At 34.1% G+C, this 22,736-nt stretch overlaps 1 protein-coding gene across 50 annotated transcripts in view; it reads left to right on the top strand.

Moving 5' to 3' along the window:
• Positions 1-22,736, top strand: part of LOC100650043 (calcium-activated potassium channel slowpoke) — a 105,842-nt gene that overhangs the window by 53,439 nt on the left and 29,667 nt on the right. For 31 of the 50 annotated variants that reach the window (XM_048408747.1, XM_048408755.1, XM_048408761.1 and 28 more), the window contains exons 7-11: positions 7,113-7,223; positions 9,680-9,785; positions 12,978-13,130; positions 14,151-14,306; positions 17,926-18,038. In XM_048408747.1, the coding sequence (XP_048264704.1) occupies positions 7,113-7,223; positions 9,680-9,785; positions 12,978-13,130; positions 14,151-14,306; positions 17,926-18,038 (639 nt within the window). Of the gene's footprint in view, positions 1-1,399; positions 1,492-7,112; positions 7,224-8,295; positions 8,402-9,679; positions 9,786-12,977; positions 13,131-14,150; positions 14,307-14,716; positions 14,830-17,925; positions 18,039-22,736 lie in introns of all 50 variants that reach the window. The other 19 variants (XM_020864745.2, XM_048408760.1, XM_048408745.1 and 16 more) reach the window with 6 other exon arrangements.

The raw sequence follows: 22,736 nt of genomic DNA, 5'->3' as shown, positions 1-22,736 counted from the left end.
AAGAGGCCGATCGACGATTTTTTTCTCCTTAAAAAAAGAGAAAAGAATATAAAAAAGATCGTAGAATTATAGGACGTGCACTAGCTTCGAAATTGTCATTCGAGTTCGACAGTTTATCATATTCGAAGTGGACACATACATCGAGAACATCCTATAATCGCTTCGAGAAGAGGAAGAAAGAGAATCGCATTAACATTTGCGATAATATGGCATAGCCGAAATGACACTCTAAGGATACTAACTATGTCTGCTTTTGCTATTTCGTACATTTCTAAAAGCTACATCGATTGTGTGAAGCGCTAATATAGACGAGTGATAAACTAATCAGACGCTAACATCGCTCGCTAACTGCTCTCTAACTAAAATTAGAATAGTGCATTAATATTTTCTATCGTGCGGCAACGATACAGTGCACATTGAAACGCGTCTTTCGATCTCACGATGCCAATGACTAGAATAACTTCGATATATCGAGTCATGCAATGACACCGTACCCTCGTCAAATAGGAATATCTTCTTTCGAATTCTTTGGAAATTTCGTTTCGGTAAAACGGCTTTGTTCGATACGATATCTCGTACCACAGGGGGTTGCTGTACTCTTTCGTACGTACAGAACAAAACAAAAAAAGAAGGAAAAATAAGAAAGATTTGAACCCAAAAAGGGAAAAAAAGGAAAATGTTCTTCTAAAGCTTTCTCGATCCGTTCATCGACGTTCATACATATCCACCGAGAGGTAGAAACGATTATTTTTCGTTGTGAAGAGCTAGTCAAACGAAATATAACCGTCGAAAAAAAAAGAAACAAAAAACAAAAGAAAAAGGGAAAACGAATCCTGTTGTATCGAAGAGTTCGCGCAAAATTCAACGAATACATACGAGCTACCTGCCAATGGACTAGGTAGACGTGTCGGCACGTGTAGTTATCGTTAGGCCTAGGTGTAGGAGTGTAGGACCTAGGTGTAGGTAGCCTACCTACCCCGCCCTTTATTTGGAACGTGTTCGTTTCCATATCTATTAACTATTTGGGCCGTGGCACGCATAGCGGTACAGCACTGTTAATCGTGTCTCTATGAGTGGCCGCGCAGCCCGGTAGCTGAGCCAAAACTTACTTCCGTCATAAGTGCAAATTTCCTCCCCCTCGCCAGCTCAGAAAAAAAGAAAAAATATAACCCACTAAAAAAAATCTAGCTAAGGTACCACCTGTGTACGACGCATTTAGCGATCACTTCGACTGGACGAGACGATACCGGTTCTCACCAAAAAAAAAAAGAAAAAGAAAACATGACCGAGTCTTATGTAAAAAAAAAGAGAAACAAAAAAATAAAGCATACAAATTGCCACCCTTGTCACACAAGTGTATTGATGCGAGTGTTGTGTTCTGTTCTATCACGTGGTGTAGGCCATATTCGCCAGTTGTATCCCCGAGATAATTGACCTGATCGGGACGCGAAACAAGTATGGCGGCACTTTGAAGAACGAGCGAGGTCGCAGGTGAGAGACACAGCCAACCAACTAGCTTTCCCGAGTTGAGTCACCTTTCGCAGTCCTAATTACTACCAAACTGTTCATACTATCCCCCTTCTTGTATATGATGTACACCTGAATCTTCCTACAATAGCCCTCTCCCTGTCTCCAGCACGACGTCATGAAATTTGCCATATATTTTTTGTCCGTATGCACCTGGACATCTAAAGTACTTAACACACGATCGCATTTGCCTCGATGTCAGATTACCTACACGACCCCTTGATATGTTTCTATTGTCACAGATACACAGAATAGAATACTATATCTTTTACATCGACAAGCCTGAAAAAGAAATTCCTTGGATTGCCCGTTACGTTTTATATTTACACCCAACACACGTGTAAACATAATATACATAACACGTACGCGTGGGCACGAGCACGCGCGTTACATACACACGTATGATGCATTAAAATATATAAACGTTTTATATTTATATATTTACAATATTAGCGAGTAAATATATAAATATACACATATTATATTATACACGTATAGAGGCAGTGATTTAGAATCGCAGAATTGCAGTTCAGTACCTGCTCTTCGAACTAGTTGTCAGTGAGCGTTAATGCAACCGTGCTTCCACAGTCCCCGAGAACACAGTTCCCTAACCCTTGTCCACCGACACTATCAGTCAATCAGCTAGTCCAATTACCATCTCAGATTCACCATACCCCAGTAACTGGTGTTAGCTTGTTTGTTTACTTGACCGCACATGGGACAAATACGGCTTTATCGCGCTAGTTTCCTCGAATCTTCACGAACAACGAGGAGCGAATGGTATATAAAGAAATTCATCTGGATGAAATTTTAATTAAAAATACTAGAAATCTATACCCATTTTATTTTCTTTTTTTTATATTTTGAATCCTTCTCAATTCTCTTCTCAATTAAAGACGAAAGTTATACTTTGAAGGATACAATGACTGTGTAATAATGAATTAATTTACATTCCTCGTTTTTCGAATTTCATCTAGTTGACATAATAACGATTCTCTTAACTGCAATTACATAACAAGTGAAAAGATCAATTCATCCGAATAACTTAGGCGTAGAAGAATGTATCGCTACCTTGACGCCATAATATATTTGACATTAGATTTCCGTATCCAACAATATTTTTATCATACAATAAAATTGTCAAATTGTTCGTGTTTGGCGGCAAATATCTACCACTCGTACAATCATGTTTCGTGGACGTGGCACAGAGCACAGAAAATATATAAATAAGTACGTTGGAGCTGTATTTCTCTCTGAGTGCAAAGGGTCAACGCCCAGCATGTACCCTGCATTTTCAACTAATATTTAGGTCATATATATGTATATGGCCTAAAGTTGCAATACTTAAGTGTAATAACCTTGGTGTTTTAGACAGCATTAATTATTGTTTTTACGTGTAAATCTTGGAGAAAGGACAGTGGTAAAGTGAAATTCCGCCTTGGATTATAAGCTCACGGGATGGACCATGTGAATTGTTACAGATTTGTTTCTCTGGAACTAATAAGCACATCAGTGTAATTATTTTTTCTATGATTTATTGTATTGTCTTTATGTTGTACGTATAACGAATATTTAGTAACTGGGAGATAAAAATATCGAAAGTTTAAAAAATACTGCTTTTGGCAACAATTGCTACAAATAATTTCTCACCCACATGTCTATGACTCGTCCCATGCAAATGTAGCGAATCTAATAATGTTATTGGATCTACTAGGGAACAAAACGAAATGCTCCATGTTTTTAACTATTACAAGTAGTAGAAACATTATAGTTAAATTGTATTATTAAATTAAATTTCTATTATTTACAACTAATTCTACAGATGTATAATTATTTTTCTGGAATTTACCAGTTCCCGAAAATTTTGTCATTATTTGTATATATGTCCTTAAATTCGTAATTTTTTTGCATTTATTTGATCAAATAAGCTATAGCAGTGCATGAAATATTAATATATTCATTATGTTATATCCTAAGAAACTGATCGATTTTTATAAGTTCATTATTAAAACATAGCAGATTTCGATACATCCATTATTAAGAGCTAATAAATTCTAGATCTTTATATATATATACCTATATAATATATATACCTATATATTTACCTATATATATATATAGGTAAAAATATATACATATTAATTATGTTGATTGTCGAGTATTCTTTGTACAAGATATCCTTCACCTTCGTTTTTAGTTGCCTCGATTATACAATTCTTATAGCTAACTTTCTTTTGTTCTTCAGATGCAATAACAGCATTTCCAATGATATGAAATATTTATTAAATAATAATGTAATAAGGAATTACGTTTCTAGCAGTCTCCGAGATTACTTTGCGTAACAATTTATATGACTCACCCTGTATACGTTTTATATACGTATATCATCAATACACGTATATAAAGCTGTATGTATACGCATATATGTACTTATATATTGCTAATCATGTGTCACGCGCTATTCAGGTTTTACGAAGGGATTGTCAATGGGCCAACAATCGTATGTTTTAGATTAGGGACGATTTTGTATAGCCATACATATAACATCCTTCTTAAATTGAACATCATTTTATAATTTTCGTTAGCGGGATTACGCTTGTTTTGTAAGACAAACAATAAACTCAACACCACCGGTAATTAGAGTTCCTTCAATTATGTAAATGAAAAAATACTTATACACGATTTACGCATACGAGTGTGCAGAGTGAGCCAACACGGAATAAACCATACGCTCCATAAAACATCTAGATTGTCGTTGTTATGGATATTTTTTTCAGAGTTACCAAGGTTATCAATCTCTTCCTAAATGAATCTATATGTTTTCCCCCTTGCATGTTGTAGTTAACGTTAATGAAATTTCCAACGTACAAGGTTAAAAGATACAGTTACAAACGAGCTAAATCGATGTCCTTTGGCAACGACGCGTTTTCTCTACGTAACAATATTAATAAAGTACAGAAACTATTTTTTCAGTTTTTTTCTGACTTCCAGTTGGACTTTCAGGTTTTTCGAGTTTTCCGGAATAATAGGTTTTCCTCTCTTCTCGCACGTTAGCTTTTTCCTTTTGCTGAAAGAGATCTGTGGTGTAAAAATAAACGGCTCGTGATAGATTGAATCGTTCGAACGGTATCATGGTGAAGATTAAAGATTTTCGTCGAAACGTATCGAGAAAAAGAAACCTGTAGATTTATTTAGAGGCAGTGATAACGTGGATAACTTTGAAAGCAATGATCCCCGGAGAAACAACAATACGGCGAATTCGTCGAAATCTTCTCTCTTGTTCTCATCTCTTATTGAGAAAGGCATTTTGCAACTTATTTATCTCAACTCACTCTGTATAATTCATAGTCATCTTGACCTTATATGTACACAGAGACAATAATTAACGGCGGTACTGTTGATCGTTGCACGTACTACTCGATACACCGAGCAGCGTCCTAGTGACAATATTAAGGTGTCACTCGTCGAATGTATTCACTGTGTATGTTAAGTTTTTGCTTGATTTTTATCATTTGTGCGATTTTATCATCAGATCGGTAATATGTTCTTCGAGAAATTTGGTTAAACACAGCTTTCCGACAGGTACGAACTTGTGGCGAATTTTTTTGTGACGCACTCGACCGCGAGACAAATAGAGAAGCGCATCAAGCTCGATACGAGATGTACTCCTTCAAATGATTTTCTCGGTTCGCATCGTCAGTTATGTATAAATCGATCGGTGAATAATACTTGCCAAGAGTAACGGTTCGAATTGTGCGAACTCGACGTGCGAACATTTTTCCACATTCGATTTGTTCTCTCTACATGGGCAATAGGAATCGAACGACACGCGACTCTCTCTATTCTAGGGAATTATACACGATATACTCATAACTTATCTCATAAATACACGACACTCACGTCTCGACATTCACGTAACAAAGCGTCGGCCCCGTATAGTAGATTAAAGAATAACCTCATCTGTAAGGCCTAATTATTGATACTCATTTGTTCTGGCCCATGCTGGATTCAGTGGCACACAAGATCCGTGTGTTTATTATTATTTTTTTTTTATATTTTTATGACAGATTAAGATTCCACGCAGACGAACGATTTTTTTACTGGATCCGTGACAATTGTGTAGATACACACGATATACATAAATATAAATATAACAATTATATTTAAGCACGACGATGCTTTAATGTTTTAATAATGTCAAATCAGTGACACAATAGTGCGGTTTCACGACAGTGACGTTTTGTGATTTGGTGAAATTATATTTTCAATGATGCAACACGCACGAGAGTGACACATACGAAATATAATAACGCAAAAATATAAAAATGCTGGATCATATAGCGCTATCACTGCGAAATCGCAACAATGTTGATCGATTGTTGAAAAGCACACGGAACTCGTTCGTCTGCATCGAGCTTAATTGTGGAACATCGTATAATCGCGCAAACCAGCCTGTGTCTGCTGAGTTCACGATGAGCCTCGCATTAGATGCCATCAAGTAGAGAGGATTGGGCATGGAATGTCTATGGCGAATTTTTTTTCTTATTCGATGCAATTAACACGTTATCGTCACTCTAAGCAGTGTTTTGTATGAGTTACTTTGTACTAGCAAGAGTATGTGATTATTAATTCACACCGCACGTAGAATTAACACGACTAGAGATTTAAAAAAAAGTGAATCTTGTGCTTGTAACTTGATTGCAAGGATCGAACGTCAACGAGCCTGCACTCTTACGTATTTCATCCAGTTCTTTTTGTCATGTTTATCTTTTGTCTGTATAACTGTATGTCTAGCACAGATGATTTACCCACGTATGTGTGTGTACGCGCGCGTGCTCGCTAGCGCGAGCGCGTGTGCGTAATTATTCGATCGCATTAGTTGGCTAAAACGACTCACTCCAATTCCTATCGCAGTTCTGGTAAGTTTAGTCCATTAATTAGTTCTATTTATATTTACGTCTACGTTACATGTATATATATATATATATATACCTATATATATATATATTGTTTTATACATATATACATATATAAAAGAAAAGTAAACGGGAGTACGTGCGATTTTTCTTAATTGTCAAGCAATAGTTTTTCGCAACGTTTGCAAAGTGTATAATTTGATTCTAAATTTCATTCGAACGGACGTATCGTTTTCGATCAATCGACGCGGATCTTCGAGCCGAAATTCGTTATTGTGGCAGCAGACTAAAATGGTGTACGAAAAAAGAAAAAAAATGTTCTCAACGATGTCTATATTTTTTTCTCTTCTCACTCGGTTGCGTTGCTCTCGCGCAGATTCATTTGACCGTATTTACGCCCTCGAGCGGCATCGCGACAAGTGTACCCTCTCGAGGAACGTGTTCAAAGAAAGAAAAGCAAATGGAAACAGCAGAAAAGCGGCTGGCTGGCAATCAGAGAGAAAAAAACGTAACGAAATCGTTAGTCGGTTGATACATATGTATGTATATTATATATAGAGCGTGTACACATGGTAGTTGCTTGTAAGTCTTTTCTATCTTTTTTTTTTTTATTTTCGACTGTCTGTACTTAATCGGGAGTGGAATCTAATTCGTTCGTTGTGTTGGCAGACATATTGTCGTGTGTGGCCACATCACCTACGAATCAGTCTCGCACTTCCTCAAGGACTTCTTGCACGAGGATCGCGAGGACGTCGACGTGGAAGTTGTCTTCTTGCATAGGTATGGTTATCGATCCGATATTTTACTATACCTAATAAGACCTCGTGCATTTTTCTCCTAGTTTGATCTCATGTTGGTCAACGAACCACTGTATGATTGATCTATCTATAACAGACATTAACCTCTGACCTTTTCTTACATAGAACAATTAGACTGCTCAACGTAATTAGTGGATCGCTGCTCTAAACAGATTCATTGCACCAATCAAGCAAATGAAGGAGCTCTACGGGCTTGTTAGATCGATTGTACTACAATAACGATTAAATTTAAGACGATCGTTATTAGACACACATTATATTCGAAAGAATATATAGATTCAAATAGCGATATAAAAATCAAAGTGGGATCCCCTAATTGTTTTTAGCAGTGTATTTTCCTACGTGCATAGTGTTATGTACATTGCAGACAGATTATTATACGATTATACAGGATGACACATTTCTTTCCACATCCAATCTTACTTGTCGAATAACTTAATACAAATATGCGATCGATCTTGTACAATACAAATCCAATTACTATCAAAATTACATCTTAATGTCTCTTCACAATCAATTACCTTAAATATTACGATGTGTTATATGTGCTAATCGTTAACCAATATAAAATTAAGTAAGTCTGCTACTGTAATCGTTACTGATAAGCAGTCATACCGAACAATGTCATGCGATATCGATGATTTTCATGAAATGAGAATAACCGTGACTTGTAGTATTATAATGATGTGACAACTGGGGTAAGTGTAGGCTCACCGATTCCTGTAGGTTTCTCAATTATATTAGTTTTCCAGCGGTTATACGAACAAAGACGATCAGACCCTGTCGACTTGACGTTTATTTTCGTTATCTTTCATTTTCAAAGCGGAATTTCTCTCACCTGGGTTAATACGAATATTAATCGAAGATTGAATTTTCGAGGTTAACTGTTTTCATTGTTAACAGAGAGCTGAATGCACAGAGAAATGTACAAAGTAGGGGAAGCCAAGAGCACCCGGTGCGCCGATGCACGGTTTTGATTATTCGAACACGATGGTCTGATCGTCATTGTCGTAAGGAGTGATCTGTGTTTCCAGGAAAGAGCCAGATCTCGAATTGGAGGGTCTCCTGAAGAGGCATTACACGACCGTGGAGTTTTTTCAGGGCACTATGATGAATGCTGTGGACCTGGAGCGTGTCAAGGTATCCCGAATCCTAAAACAACCATCACACGAAAACCTCCGCCAAATCAAACAACCTAATACCAATCTCCTCTTTGCGTGGCAGCTCGTGCTTTTTATTTCCTTGTAGTTTTTTAGGTTTTTGCGCGGTTATTTACTCAACAATTTAATCTTATATCGATCGAACGATATAGATGTCTGATATATAGATGTCTATATGGTATGCGTAATTTTAATTCATGACATGGAAGTGTACATAAAAAATGTATGCGTTCTTAGTTGTAGCCAGGTTTATACATCTTCTTCTTTACTTCTTTCGATTTGTATTTCTACAACCTTCTTTCTTCCTTCTATTCTTCTTCTATTTCACGTTACTAATTATACGGTTGACCGCTATTTATTTGGGATCCAGGTATGAGACTTTTTCTTGTGGTGTCATGTAATGACGAACAATTGGAATAATTGATCAGATATGATGAAGTACTTTAAGAATTCTTCGATGGTGTCTTACAGAGAAACCTTGAAAGGAATAGTTTGCTTCATTCAAGAATGTATTTTTCAATCTCGACCACGAATTACATTCTTTCTGATATATTTTCTATCTTGGACGATCTTGTAGTTCAAGAGCTGTTGTCACTCTAGAAATTATTAAAAGAACGTATATCTATTTCACCATTTACTAATATTCTTATCCTCACCATCGTCTATGAAACAGTCGTTTTTATCGTATGACATCACTCTTGGGAACGAATATTTCAAACAAAATGCTTCTTCATATATTCCGAGGTTACGCAGAGAACCGCATTTAATCATTTATAAAAATCATTTTATATATATATATAATATATGTTGGTGTATGTACATACTACACGCATATATGTACGATTTATACGTAGAAAGCAATTGCTTGTGACTGCATGGTATGCTGCAATGAGCTATGGAGCCGAATCAGCGTGCAGTAGAGACTTACTTAGATCTATTATACTACATGATATATATATATCGTATATCCTTGACTTCCGAGGAAGTATACTTAATTTCTCTTTTTTTTTTCAAATGATGAAATGTAGATAATGTATCGATAAAGCCTTTAGAAGCTTAGATGGCCGCTGTTCCTCGAAGGTCTAACAAACACGACAGCATTATTACGTTTATACCACTTACATTATAAGTCAAATCTCCGCCCATCTCTGGCGGTCTACTCAGCGAGAAATCTCGCAAAAAAGGCGTCCACCGATGTCTGAGGTGAACATTATTTATGAAAAGAAACGTATCATTTTGTCGGGCCCGTGCCATTTAGGAAACCACCAGATCTCGAGCTGGAGGGACTATTCAAACGGCACTTCACCACCGTGGAGTTCTTTCAGGGGACCATCATGAACCCCATTGATCTGCAAAGGGTCAAGGTGAGTCTGATACTCTAATTGTCCAAATCAAATAATAATCCTCGATTTCCTATCTCTTCTGAACATGCAAGACAAAACCTATAATAATTATACCGACTTGTATCAACCTGTGTATTATTTGGCGAATGCCACCGTGCATATATATATATATATATGTACGTGTGTATAATTTGACCATAGTAGTAACAAAATTGTTGAAAATTGGGCTACGTATCGTTGGCGAAAAGCATTCAATCCGTAACCTATTCTATTTTCTGTTTCAGTTTATGATAATAACAATGAAGACAATTTTTATGATTCATCTTTTATTTAATGTTTGTTTATAGTATCTACAAATTGCGTGAACTTTAGTTAGAATTATTTTATGAAAGTGACCCCCTTTACCTACATAATCATAGGTTAAATAATAAAATAAAAAGTACCGATTATTGGTACTGAACTTTCGACATTTACCGAGGCGTGTAATTAAAAGTAGTTGATGTTTAGTCAATATTAGCCGAGATTTCTCGATTCTGCGCGGAAAATTAATATAAAAATAAAATTATGAAAAAATTTATGTAGAAAATGTATAAAATGGACTTCAGTGAAATGGATTTCAATTGTTCAGTTCTATGCAAAACACTGTAAAATTTGTCTAAAGGATATAAAGTCGCTACATTTAAAAGGACTAATTTTATGAAATTTCTTTCTAATATTTCGCTGTGAAGAATTTTTATGTATTTTCAATCGCCTCAAAAATGTTCCATTGTTTTTAGATTAATTGGTCATATCATACATACATATATATATATACAAATATATATATACATAGATATATATCTTTGTGCTCAACATCCACAGGATCATCGAATTGTCGTATTCCTCCGTTTGTGTCGTAGCAGCTTCCATGACGTAGTATTATACTTGTACTTTGAACTTTATGGCTCTTGACAATGTGTGTTAAAAGTTCCATTGTTTACGAACTTTCTTTAACACTTAACTCCCTTTACCCATTTTCTTAATTATAAATATTACATTTTCAGTATCATTGACATCCCCAAACCATTTGTAATTTTACTCCGAACTTGATGATCAGTCGGAGGTTTCTAACATTCGTTACATATTTTTGTTTCCTCCATTTATCCGATTTTATGTTTTTCTCTAAGATAATAGAAACCATCATACTTCTTAATAACGTATGAAGTTTAACACGTAATATTTTCAAACTTACTCGTCAATGGTATTTGATTTCTTAAATTCTTGAATATTTTTCTATGAAAATATCAAATGTTTTAAGACTAATTTTTGGAAATTTAATAGACTAATTTTTGGGAAATGTAGAATTGAATGAAGTTTCTGTTACGTTCATAAAAGCACTCACATAAAAAAAAAAAATATCGGAGGTTAATTAGAACCATCTCTCATTTGGTCCCTACTTTATTATGTGAATGATAGTTAAAATGAGACATGTTGTATTCTAGATGCTGCTTTAGTAATCGTCATATTATTAATCACAAAAAGTACGAGGATATAGTGTCATGGTTGCTGCTTCTAATAATTAGTAGTCGTTCGAAAATTGACATTCTGCGAAAGGACAAATGTTGTTGTTCCAAAATGGTTGTTGCCTGTATGTTCCCTTCTGTGCACATTGACGATGTTTCATGGAATCCCTTTGACGCGCTTTCTATGCTGTCATCTGCTTTCGTGTTCCGTCAATATGTAATAGCTCGTATAAGTTTAATCGAACAAACATACACGATACTTCACGAACGTTTGTGGTAAAAGTTTCGTAACGAACATTAACATTTTGAACATCTTCCGTACAACTGTATTGTTGCAATTAAATTCGATTCTTCGATCAAATTTCGCCAGGGGCCAGCAAAAAATGTTCGATCTCGTAAAGGAAATATTCTTAGTCTCTTCTAACGCGTGTTAACATGCATACGTTCTGTCGTCTGCGTCAAATTGCGTGAAAAAGACTCTCTCTACGGTTGTTTACTACCTTTGGATAACAACCATGTCGTGTCTACGTATCAATCCAGGTGGGTAAGTGCTTGTGAATGGAGTTTAAGTAAATAATTATACTTTCTAAGAATTTACTTTCAGTTAGAGACTTAGTTTTCCATTATAACAGTGAGTCACGATTCTCTATTAAGTATATCATATAGATTCTGCATTAAGAAAACAAAAAAAAAAAAAAAATGACAGAATAGTATGCTTGGCTATTTGTACAATATTTCTTTTACAACGATTAAATTTACGTCAGATTAGTAGATAAGCATGTTGACACTACTTTGATACCATGAATTTTAGCGATTCATCGTTTGATTCACATGTATTTAAGGAATGTCGCAACAATTTGCTTTCCTACTTTGTTATTGTTTTCAAAATGCGTCGGAGATACGTGCAGTTATATTTGTATAATATACATAGATTGCGCTCGAATATCTATGTAAACTCATATTTTGAAATGTTGAAATAAGTATTTTCAATATTTTATATATTCTTGCATATTGTGTAAATTCTATACATTTTTGTACTTTTAAATTTTCTATAAATGCATAAAAATCCGCAGTCTAATAGTAAATCAGGACACAATATTAATACGATATCAATAAAAATTCTTAACAAAATATATTCATTGTTGAAGATTCTTTTCTAAATATAAGTACGTCGATTTTTGAAAAAGTGCATTTGTTCCTACGTGTCTACGACGCATAGTAACATTTATTAGTTAACGCTTACAACAAAATTTTGAGTCGTAGCTGCATATTCCTGCATACTCAATGTAATCAGAGATTAGTTGTTCCATGCTCTTTTTGTCTTCCTTCCTTCATTTCTGCCCCGACACATCTCACTTGATTAGAAAATCACATTATACCGCGCATATGGCGGATTTTACTTTTCTAATTATTCGCTAATTATTGAACATTCATTAGGTTGTATCCCAGATTTGAAAGCAATGTATCGAACATTTGATATTATCTATATAATTGCTATACTCGCATTGAATAAAACCGATCAAACAGACTAAGTTTTGCGCTACGATTTTCTTTCGCTACGATTTCTTAGTTTCAAATTTGTTCAAAAGCAGTTTCTATTTTGCAATTGCTTTCTGACCATCGATCCCATCCCAAAATACGTATACACCTTCTTCGATTCACTGTTCGGTTAAAAAAGCAACGTAGAACAAAATGGTTCGATACTTTTTAGGTCCACGAGGCAGATGCGTGTTTGGTACTGGCGAACAAGTATTGTCAAGATCCAGATGCGGAAGACGCGGCAAACATCATGCGTGTCATCTCCATCAAGAATTACTCGGATGACATTCGCGTTATCATTCAATTAATGCAATATCACAACAAGGTATTTCTTCTACGAATCGTTTGATAATTCATAATTCATGTTCCTGTCTCAACTATATAACATCTTTGTTTGGACATTATTGAAATGTTCATCGTGATGACGTATTTTGGTATTTTAATTAAACTTTGGACGATGGAAATTTATGGAGAACTTACGAAGATACTTTATATTTATACTTCCTAAGCTACCACATTAGATAAACTTTTATTTTTAAGCGAATTTTAGTACGACAAAGGTAAAGTTGCGTTTGCAATTAGTTTCTCTTTCCTTTTTAGTGACAGTCGAAATGTTTCTTATTTTTGTATGTAGTTTGCTTAATTTGTATTTATATTATTTGATATCGAGAAGAGAAGGCTGGAAAATAAAATTTCTTAAGGTCGAAAGAATCGAGACTGTAATCTCTAAATCTTTTCCGAATGAACCGATTAAAAGCCAACAGTGCAATTTATCTAGCTCGCCACCCCCTGATGAGCGAGCTGGGGGCGGAGCGTAGCTGTGAGGTATGACCACAAAAGTCGAGGTACTCACGAAAGCTCTGGCCTGCAGCACTTCTTGTGTATAGTAATTATTGGTATTCTTCTTGTATCCTCTGTATCTGCGAACATACTTCATATCTTTCTTTTTTGTATCTTCTGTATCCAACGGGTACATTGATACTAGCGTTCTAGTAACGTCTGGCGAGCTACATTATTTTCAGTTCTGTTTTCTTTTTATAAACTTTCAATATTACAATCGAGCCCAAATTTTTGAGTGTATATTTTCCAAAAAGTCATTCAAGTTTCCAAAAATGCGCTGTTGTAAATCTATAAAATTTCTCTGTGAAATATTGATAGTTCCTTAATTTTAAATAACAATTGTCTTTAAAAATGATGCCATCGAGCTACATAGCCTTGAACGATCAGAATTCATGACAGCTCAGATTGTACAACTATGTTAAAATAAATGTTAAACTTATTAAATCCTACAAAAGCACGGTATATGGCAAATATTACTACGGTGATTTATAATTTTCCATTGTAGGCCTACTTACTAAACATTCCATCATGGGACTGGAAACAGGGCGATGACGTGATTTGCCTAGCCGAATTGAAGCTGGGTTTCATCGCACAGTCCTGTCTAGCGCCGGGTTTCAGCACGATGATGGCCAATCTCTTCGCCATGCGTTCCTTCAAGACGGTCAGTAGAATGTCGTTCTACGGACGACAGACTGAAAATCTGCCGATTTTTTCATCTATGCATGTGTGAACAAGGTTCCTTAGGTTTTTCACTGTTAAATTGTTCACAGTGATCCCGTGGTTCTTATCGCTTCTTATTTCATGATTTTATATAACAGATGATCGGCAACAACCTTATTTTCTATTTCCACATTCATCGTCTTCAAAAATATATTAGACACTATGTTTAGTGTTGGAAAATTATTATCTTCTGGCTATGTTGAGTTCCAATTCGAATACGAAATATACGCAAATTCAATAAAGGACGAAATATCAAGATGTGAAATTTTTGTGTCACTGTGAGCAAACGCGCGAATCCGTACATGCATAGGAGCGTGTGTAATTTAGAAATGGTTGGTTGATTGGTACCAGTCACCCGATATGCAGGCTTGGCAGAATGACTACCTGCGTGGAACTGGAATGGAGATGTACACCGAAACACTGAGCCCTACCTTCATTGGAATGCCCTTTGCCAAAGCCACTGAGTAAGTCCATGACCAATCCAACATCCAACAGATACCTGCATATCTGATTCAAGAGACAAGATTCTGTGGTTCCGCTCGTTTGTGTGGAGTCGTTGTATAATTATATTTCTCCGTATTCTATTAACAACTCACTAAGTACGATAACTATTTTATCAGTTTATATTAGATCTGATTAATTCTTCTTTATTCCTTTTGAATTATTTTTGCTAAGATATAATTAATTACTAATATACAGAGAAGTGATCGAGTAGGACGCTCGATAATTTGCCAAATTCGAGAAATATGTAGTTTCGTTGTTTCATATCGTATTTTAATAGTTTCTGTTACGTTTCACATTGCTATGATTTTTTAACGAGGGCTCGAATTAAGGTACTTATTTTTCTAAAAACATATTGATAATGTTTATTCAGAAATTCTTATAGTTTCTTACAGTATGTATATCGAAACGGTATTATAAATTTCTGCGCACGTAACTGCATTTTCAAAGATAGGGTTCCATGCTTATGACTAAATTTGTTAAATGAATTCTTCATAACAGTAAAAATAATTAGACGGTTTTTTAATTATTGCTTAAATTGTTAAAAATTAAATCGGTTAATTATCTCATGGTATATTAAAATCGAACAAAACCTACAAGATACAATCAACAGCTAGTTTCAATCGCTTAAGATAAATTTGAAAAATATATAATGTAACATGTTACTCGTTTCATATACCTTTCACATATTTCTTTGGCTTCGAGTTCTCGTATTCTTGATAACAATTCTGTTCCTGTCTTAATTAATTAACAAGAACAGTAACTTTTATTTGATCCAAGCTTTCTATCGAAATAATATTACTAAAATATAATATTAATATAATATAATATTAATATAAAAAATGTTTCTTAAGAAGTTGAGGGACGTAGCTTTATCAAAAGATACAGATAACAGGATGTTCACGGCGGTAGTCGAAGATACCAATGGACTTTTTAGTTGTGAAGGTTTCTTGGCTCCGTAAATATTCTCCTTTCTCGCGGAGTATTCACTTTAATGAACGTAGAATCTGGAATGGCTCGGCTAAAAAAAGCCTCTCAGAAAAGCAAGTATAGTTGGTTGAAGAATTCTCACCGCAGCAATCCCTGTCTCAGAGCAACATGGATTCGGTCGACCAGTTCGCGCTCTTTTTGTACCCACGTAACGATGGCGGAATCACTCGAGAAAGGTTCACAGTCTCTTGAATCGGAAAGAAAAAAAAAGGGATAAAGCTTCGCCTCGCCTATGTCTTTCACTACGCTCCACTCCGCTATATACATTATATGGATTATATTTATATATCTATATCTATATCTGTATCTATACTAAATGAACGTATTAACTGTATATTGTACAGTACGTATCTGTGCTCTACACCTAATCGATGTAAGCCACCTCTAATCGCTTCAGTAACGTTTCTGTATTTTTCACTCTTTTTCTGTAAGTTTTACGTGTGATATGAATTCGATCGGGTACCATGGACTAGAAGGACATGACAAATCAAACGTTTCTCTTTAAAATAATTTTAAGTGGTCGAAGAAATAAAAAGATGTTATTCTGTTCCTTTTTCTTCTTGTCTAGTATGAAAAATGCGATTCAAGATATAAATCAGGGATCAAAGTTAGTTAGGAAATTTCACAGAGTAAAGTTTATTTATTTCTAAGTTAGAAAAACAATTGGAATCTGGAAATTTGAAAGATCATTGAAGCGTGCGTATCCAATTCTTGTACAAATGCGACGACTATTGAAACGAATCTGTAATTACGGAAAGCTTTTTATTATGTGGTAACCTTTTTTCGAAAAGTCAAAAACGTATTTAAGTATCGTAAACGTTAGATTAAATATATGAACCACTCCAAAGCCAAATTGAACAACTTTGTCCCTTCTGAAAATTTCTTAGTTTTATTCAAACCAGAATACATGATCAGTGCTGAAGTTTTCAAAAAGCAAACGACGAACAATATTTGATATGGAAAAATTTAATCCCTTAATACGGATATATAAAGGGTACGGTTTTGCAAGTAATCATTCCGAATTGAAAGTTGTTTCTTATATTTGGAGAATTTTCATCAAACATAACTCATATCTTAAATTTATGAATATTTTATTCCTTATTAAGATTAATATTCCATGGTATCGTCCGATTCGAAAATTTATCACATGTACAATGAAAATTTGCAACAACAACGAGCATTAACGGCAACTGGATGATAGGTAAGCATTAGGAACTATAGCTAGTAGGTGTAATCTCGATTTCGCTAGTGATTCGATCAGTCTTGAAAGACAATTTTATGCTTCAGGATCGAAGGTACTTACACATCAACAGAATTTTCTACGCGTCGTGTCGGTAAAAAGAGCGCTGTTTGTTGCTAACGGGGTTTAGGGCTCAATCGTGTATAAAATGGTGCCTATAGTACTACAAACGATTCAATCGCCAATGTCGGCCTATCACGAGCTACAGATGACTTGCAATCAGTCAACGTAATTGCGGTTAGGTGTACAATTTACGAGGAACTATATTTTAACAAAGATCGTACACGATCGAACTGTGCATCATAATCTGTCACGAATTATGGAGGATAATGTTAGTTCTACGTTCATATTTCATTTTATTTGGAATATATCCAGCGAGGATCAATGAAACACAAAATTTCAGCGCAAAACAACTTCTCTTCCCATCTTTGCTGCCCATCAAGAAAAACACGAAGAAATAAAACACACTTCAAATATTAAAAATTACATACAGGTCATATGAAAAAAATAAACGTAGCTAGATTTCGTAGAATATTATATTAAACCTGTTAATCGAACTTTTTTTCCAGAAAGCTAAGATAATTAGACCGTTCCTTTGCAACTTCTTATCGTCTTTGTTATCGATGAATTCGTTTGCTCGAGAAATTATAAATCTGGCGTATTGACATGACGTGATAATAATCGTGCGAAACAATGTATTCAACCTTGTTTGCCTGCACGACGAGATGCAGACCACGGGTCAGCGTCCCTCCTCGTGTCAGGTCTCAGTCAGTATCTAGTAGATTTTGAAAGGTTTGATGACGTGGGGCTTGATTGGTTGGTGTTTCAGTCGCCGGATACTCAGGCGTGGCAGAATGATTACCTGCAGGGCACGGGCTGCGAGATGTACACGGAAACCCTCTCCCCGTCCTTTACCGGGATGACATTTCCCCAAGCCAGCGAGTAAGTTCTCGCTGCCATTGGTTGTCATACATTTGCAGTACATGCCAATATCGACAACATCATGCATACACAAACATATTATACGTTACTTATATACGAACATGTAGCATCGGACGTAGTAAACGTAACGATACGTTTATCAATTTTTACCGATTCTTATACAGATTACACATGTGTATGTACAGTGGTTTACGAAAGTATTCGAACGCTTATGAGAACTCTTTATGAATACATTATGTGCATTATATAAGACATTTGAACATTTTGTAAATACCGTAATCAGATACGATTATCATGATTATATTGGTAGTATTCTTTGGAAAGAATCTGAATTTTGTGCAAGTATATATTTCGCAAAAATTAGAAGTATTTAATGAATATTCGATAGAATCATTTTTAAGACTTATTATATGTTCAAGATGACTGTTCATTTCTATACTAATTTTTTGCTGTATATACGTTAGCAGTAAATGTCCTGTACATTCTTCTATGTACATTTTTAAATTGCTTTTAAATTTTATCGACGTAATCACGACAATCGTGTGATATTACAGTGTTAACAATACATCAAAATGTTTTCTATAACAGACATAATATATGTATATACATGAAAGTCTTCTATGATCGAAATACTTTTACGAGCTACTGTATAGAACAACATATAAAATATACAAAACATGTACACACATATAAAATGACACTATAGTGCGAGATTTTGTTTCTCTGCCTGTTTATATTGTTGATCTCGCACATTTTTTTAATGTACTTCTCTGATACTCCGTTGTGGAACGTGTACATATATACTATTATATTCGTACGCGATTAGAATTTGTCACCCCTCACCTCAGTTTTATTTTTTGATCCTTTAAACGTTTTTTCTTCTACCGGAGTCTCTTTTGGCTAGCCGTAGTTTTTGTTTTTGTTTTGTTTGGTACTTTTGGTATTTTGAATGTATCTTTGGAAAATTTTCACACCACGTTGGGCAGAATCGTTTTATGATATAGTAACGTTTGTTATTTTTGTTTTAACCAGCTCGCTGGTATTTGCCACCGATTTGTTGGAACAATTTTGCACCAATCCTTTTTATACTGTAGTAGTAGTAATGCCAGATCGATGCAGATTTCGTGACGACTAGAAAAAGTGTATATTTTAAGATCTTGATATGTAAATATTACTTTTTAAAGCATACAAAGTAATAGTATAAATAGTTCTTGAAAATATTTTATAAAGAAGGAAATTTCTGTAAATATTGTAAATGTTCTGTAAATGTTCGTTTGCTTGCTCAGTAAGATATGATATTTTTGCAATTTTCAAAATATTAAAGAAATCTTGTTTAAAGATATAAATTTGTGAAATATATAGTATCAAATATATATATATATAGATAAAGGAAATATAAAGCTGTAATAGTATGAAAATATAATAGATCTAGAACGTTTAAAGTTTAATTGAGAAATGTGCTCGTTAATATATTATTTAAATTGTAGATATTAAAAAATATTTTGTTTAACGAAATCTGCATACTTTCTACAAGATTGTATTTTGTTTTTTTAGTGACGTCTTTACGGCTTCATACAATATAAAATAACGAAATTTATTATTCATTCTATTAATTCAATTTCACTTAGTATATATTTTTGACATTTTATGCATTAGTTTCTTCTAGGGGTGGAGACGGAATTTCTTTCTATTTTTATTCTTCTTATAGTGTGTGTTCCTAGTTGTAGCGTTCTAATCTTCTCTTAACAAAACACGTTCGTTGTACACGCATGCCTGCTGCTCTCTACTTTATATCAGTCGCATACATTCAATCTCGAATTTTGAATGTGTAACACGTCACGTGAATTATAGAAAACATCCTGAACGAGTTCGCAGTTTTACTTCCCAAGTAGGTCATTTCTTAATATATTCTACACATACACAAATTCTATTAACAATATAATGAATTTTGCCGATAGAAAGCAATCAGTTATTTTAAATATATTTCTTTTTAACTCTTATTCTTTGACATTTCTTATACCTTACGCCTATTCTGTATTGTTTTCTATCCAATTCTTTACCACCTTCTTCCTCTGTTTTACTGCTCAAAACAATTTGAGAATCGTTATCTACCTCACCTTGATTTGTATGTTTACTTTTTGACTTTATATGTCTTTTTTCAATATTGTTATAAAGTCAACGTTTAGTATCGTAAAAATAACATGTATCAAACTACATATAAGACTTCATTTTTTTTTATTTGTTCAGAGCAATAGAAAGATTCATAATTACCTATGTAATTATTTTGAGCAGTGTATATATTACCATATATCCTCTTTGATTTCTCCATTTAGCTGCCAAACACAAGCACCTCGTTTGGTATATCATTTACTTTATTTCACATTAATCGTTCTTTCCTTCTTTAATCTTGTTACCATTTTCCCAATTTATTTTTGCTTATTTCTTTGTACTTTTCTTATTTCTTTTCTAGACATCTCTACTATACCAGTTACTATTTCTTCTATCGCTATTCCACTCCTCCATCTTGGTACGCTTTCTTATTTCGTTTTTCCTTTTTATCTTCCTCTTTCATCATTCTGTTCTTTCTTTCTTTACTATTCTTCAGATGTCCTTTCCGTACCTGATCTTTACCATCTTCTTTAGAAACTGCTGTGTGTTTTTCTCTTTACATTTCTTTCACGAGTTTCTTTCATTTTCTACCTTTTTTCTCTTATAGTATCTCTTCTTTTTTCCTTCTCCGTGTCACCCCTTAGCACTTCCTTTCTTTTGGTCCAAAGTCTTCTGTACCGATTCTTTTCCGTTTACAGAGTCTCTGCTACTTTATTCGAACTTCTTTTCTTTGTCAAAATCAATTTCATGTTCCCCTTATCGAACATCGAATTTAAATTCCTTGATCTACAAATTTATCAACGAAAAGATTTCACAGTATTTAACTCATCATATAAATCGTCATTGATTTATGTACACTCTTGCTGCTATTGTAACACAGTATTTTTGAATCCTTAGAGACGTTGGTCTTTATACTTCGTTACAGTTATGCCCCTTTATCTGATTTTTGCACTACATTTATTGTATGCACTATTACTAATGTTGAACATTATCAAATCTCTATGATATTAAAATTGAAATGAAAAAAAGAAACAGTTTTATACTTTATAATTTCAGTTGTACATAATCAAGAATCGAAGTGATCAATGGAAACGTAGTTAAAATATTTTAATAAGGACTTTTTATGAATAGTTAAATAATCGTATACGTATAATAAACTTAAGTTGATCCCTAAAGCATATTGCGAACAGAGGAATCAAACCTAACAATGTTATTCTTACTGTTAACTAAAATATACGTATAACGTAATTTATCTTAATTAAAAAATTATATTTTTTACATTTTCAGAGTGTATACCACTTGTGTAATGAATTAAGGTTAATCGTTATGCATTGCAACTACAAGTTACAATGAAACTATGAATTTTGATAAAAATATTGGAATGTTAGGTTGACACGAATTTTCTAGTCTTGATTAACAAGACCGCACCATTTTTCAAAAGTTAGTTTACTCAGCACTTGCTATATGCGTACTTAGGGTTTTATTGGTCTAGTCTAAAGTAAATCTGTTAGTTTTGCACATGTCTGGTGTCTTGTCACGATTTATTTTGCGTGTGCCAGAATACGTAATATAATCTACTAAACTCGAGTACTATTAGATACTAGGCATCTCTTAATTATAATTGCGCCATTTAGCATTTATTATTCGCGTTGCGCTTAAAAGCAACAACAACACTAGTTGGTCTTTTATCCGAGTTTTCGACTAGCGTAGGATATTTTATAGCAAATTAGTTTAGACAGCACTAGATTTCTTCTATCTTCGCATGATTCGAATATATTTAATATTTCTCAACCTATCTATTCCACTGCTTGCTTTTGCATGACCCTTTTGCTGTCTCTTTCCTTACCGAGGTGGCAGAACAGAGTGTCGTATATTCATTGATATCACGATATTAGGAAAGAAATTACTGTATATTTTCAAATAAGTTTTTAGGGGAATTTTTCACAAAGTAAAAGTACATGCACTTGAAGCGCTCTGTAATGCTGTGGGTGTTTAATCACGCTATAACCAACATTCTATATTATTCGTGTGAAACTTTTACCAACTTGTCAGAAGTTTCTAAATGCTCGCGTAAAAGGGACGAAATTTAAATCAAGTAGTCAATAGAGAGTAAATCTGAGAAGAAACTTGAAACGAACTGTTCGTTGAAGAAAATGCGTGGTATTTGGAAGCTTGTGATGAATGTAGACAAAAATATCTATGTATGAATATTTTGTGGTAAGATTTGTTTTCGTGCTAGTAATTATCCTTTTAGACTAACGTGTACTATTAATCATTATATAGCAGTTGCTTTTGCGGGAAATACTGTAAGAATTTTTATACAAGTAGAATAAATGTAAACAAATAGTAATGTTCAGTTAATTTGGCAACTTAATCCTAGACTGTAAAATATTAATTAAGATTTACAGTTATAAATTCGTAAAATTAGATTATAATATTCTTTTTACAGTATTTCTCACATGTCACGTTATTAATTGAATTTTAATTGAATTTTAGATTAAAATATTTACAAATGATTTCGAGTATAACAGTTAAATAATAATTTAATAAATACATTGTGTGTATATGTTTAGTTATCTATTAGCTATC

Source organism: Bombus terrestris, chromosome 9, assembly GCF_910591885.1.
Source record: "Bombus terrestris chromosome 9, iyBomTerr1.2, whole genome shotgun sequence".
NCBI lineage: Eukaryota > Metazoa > Arthropoda > Insecta > Hymenoptera > Apidae > Bombus > Bombus terrestris.
This window is presented reverse-complemented; position numbering and strand designations above follow the sequence as displayed.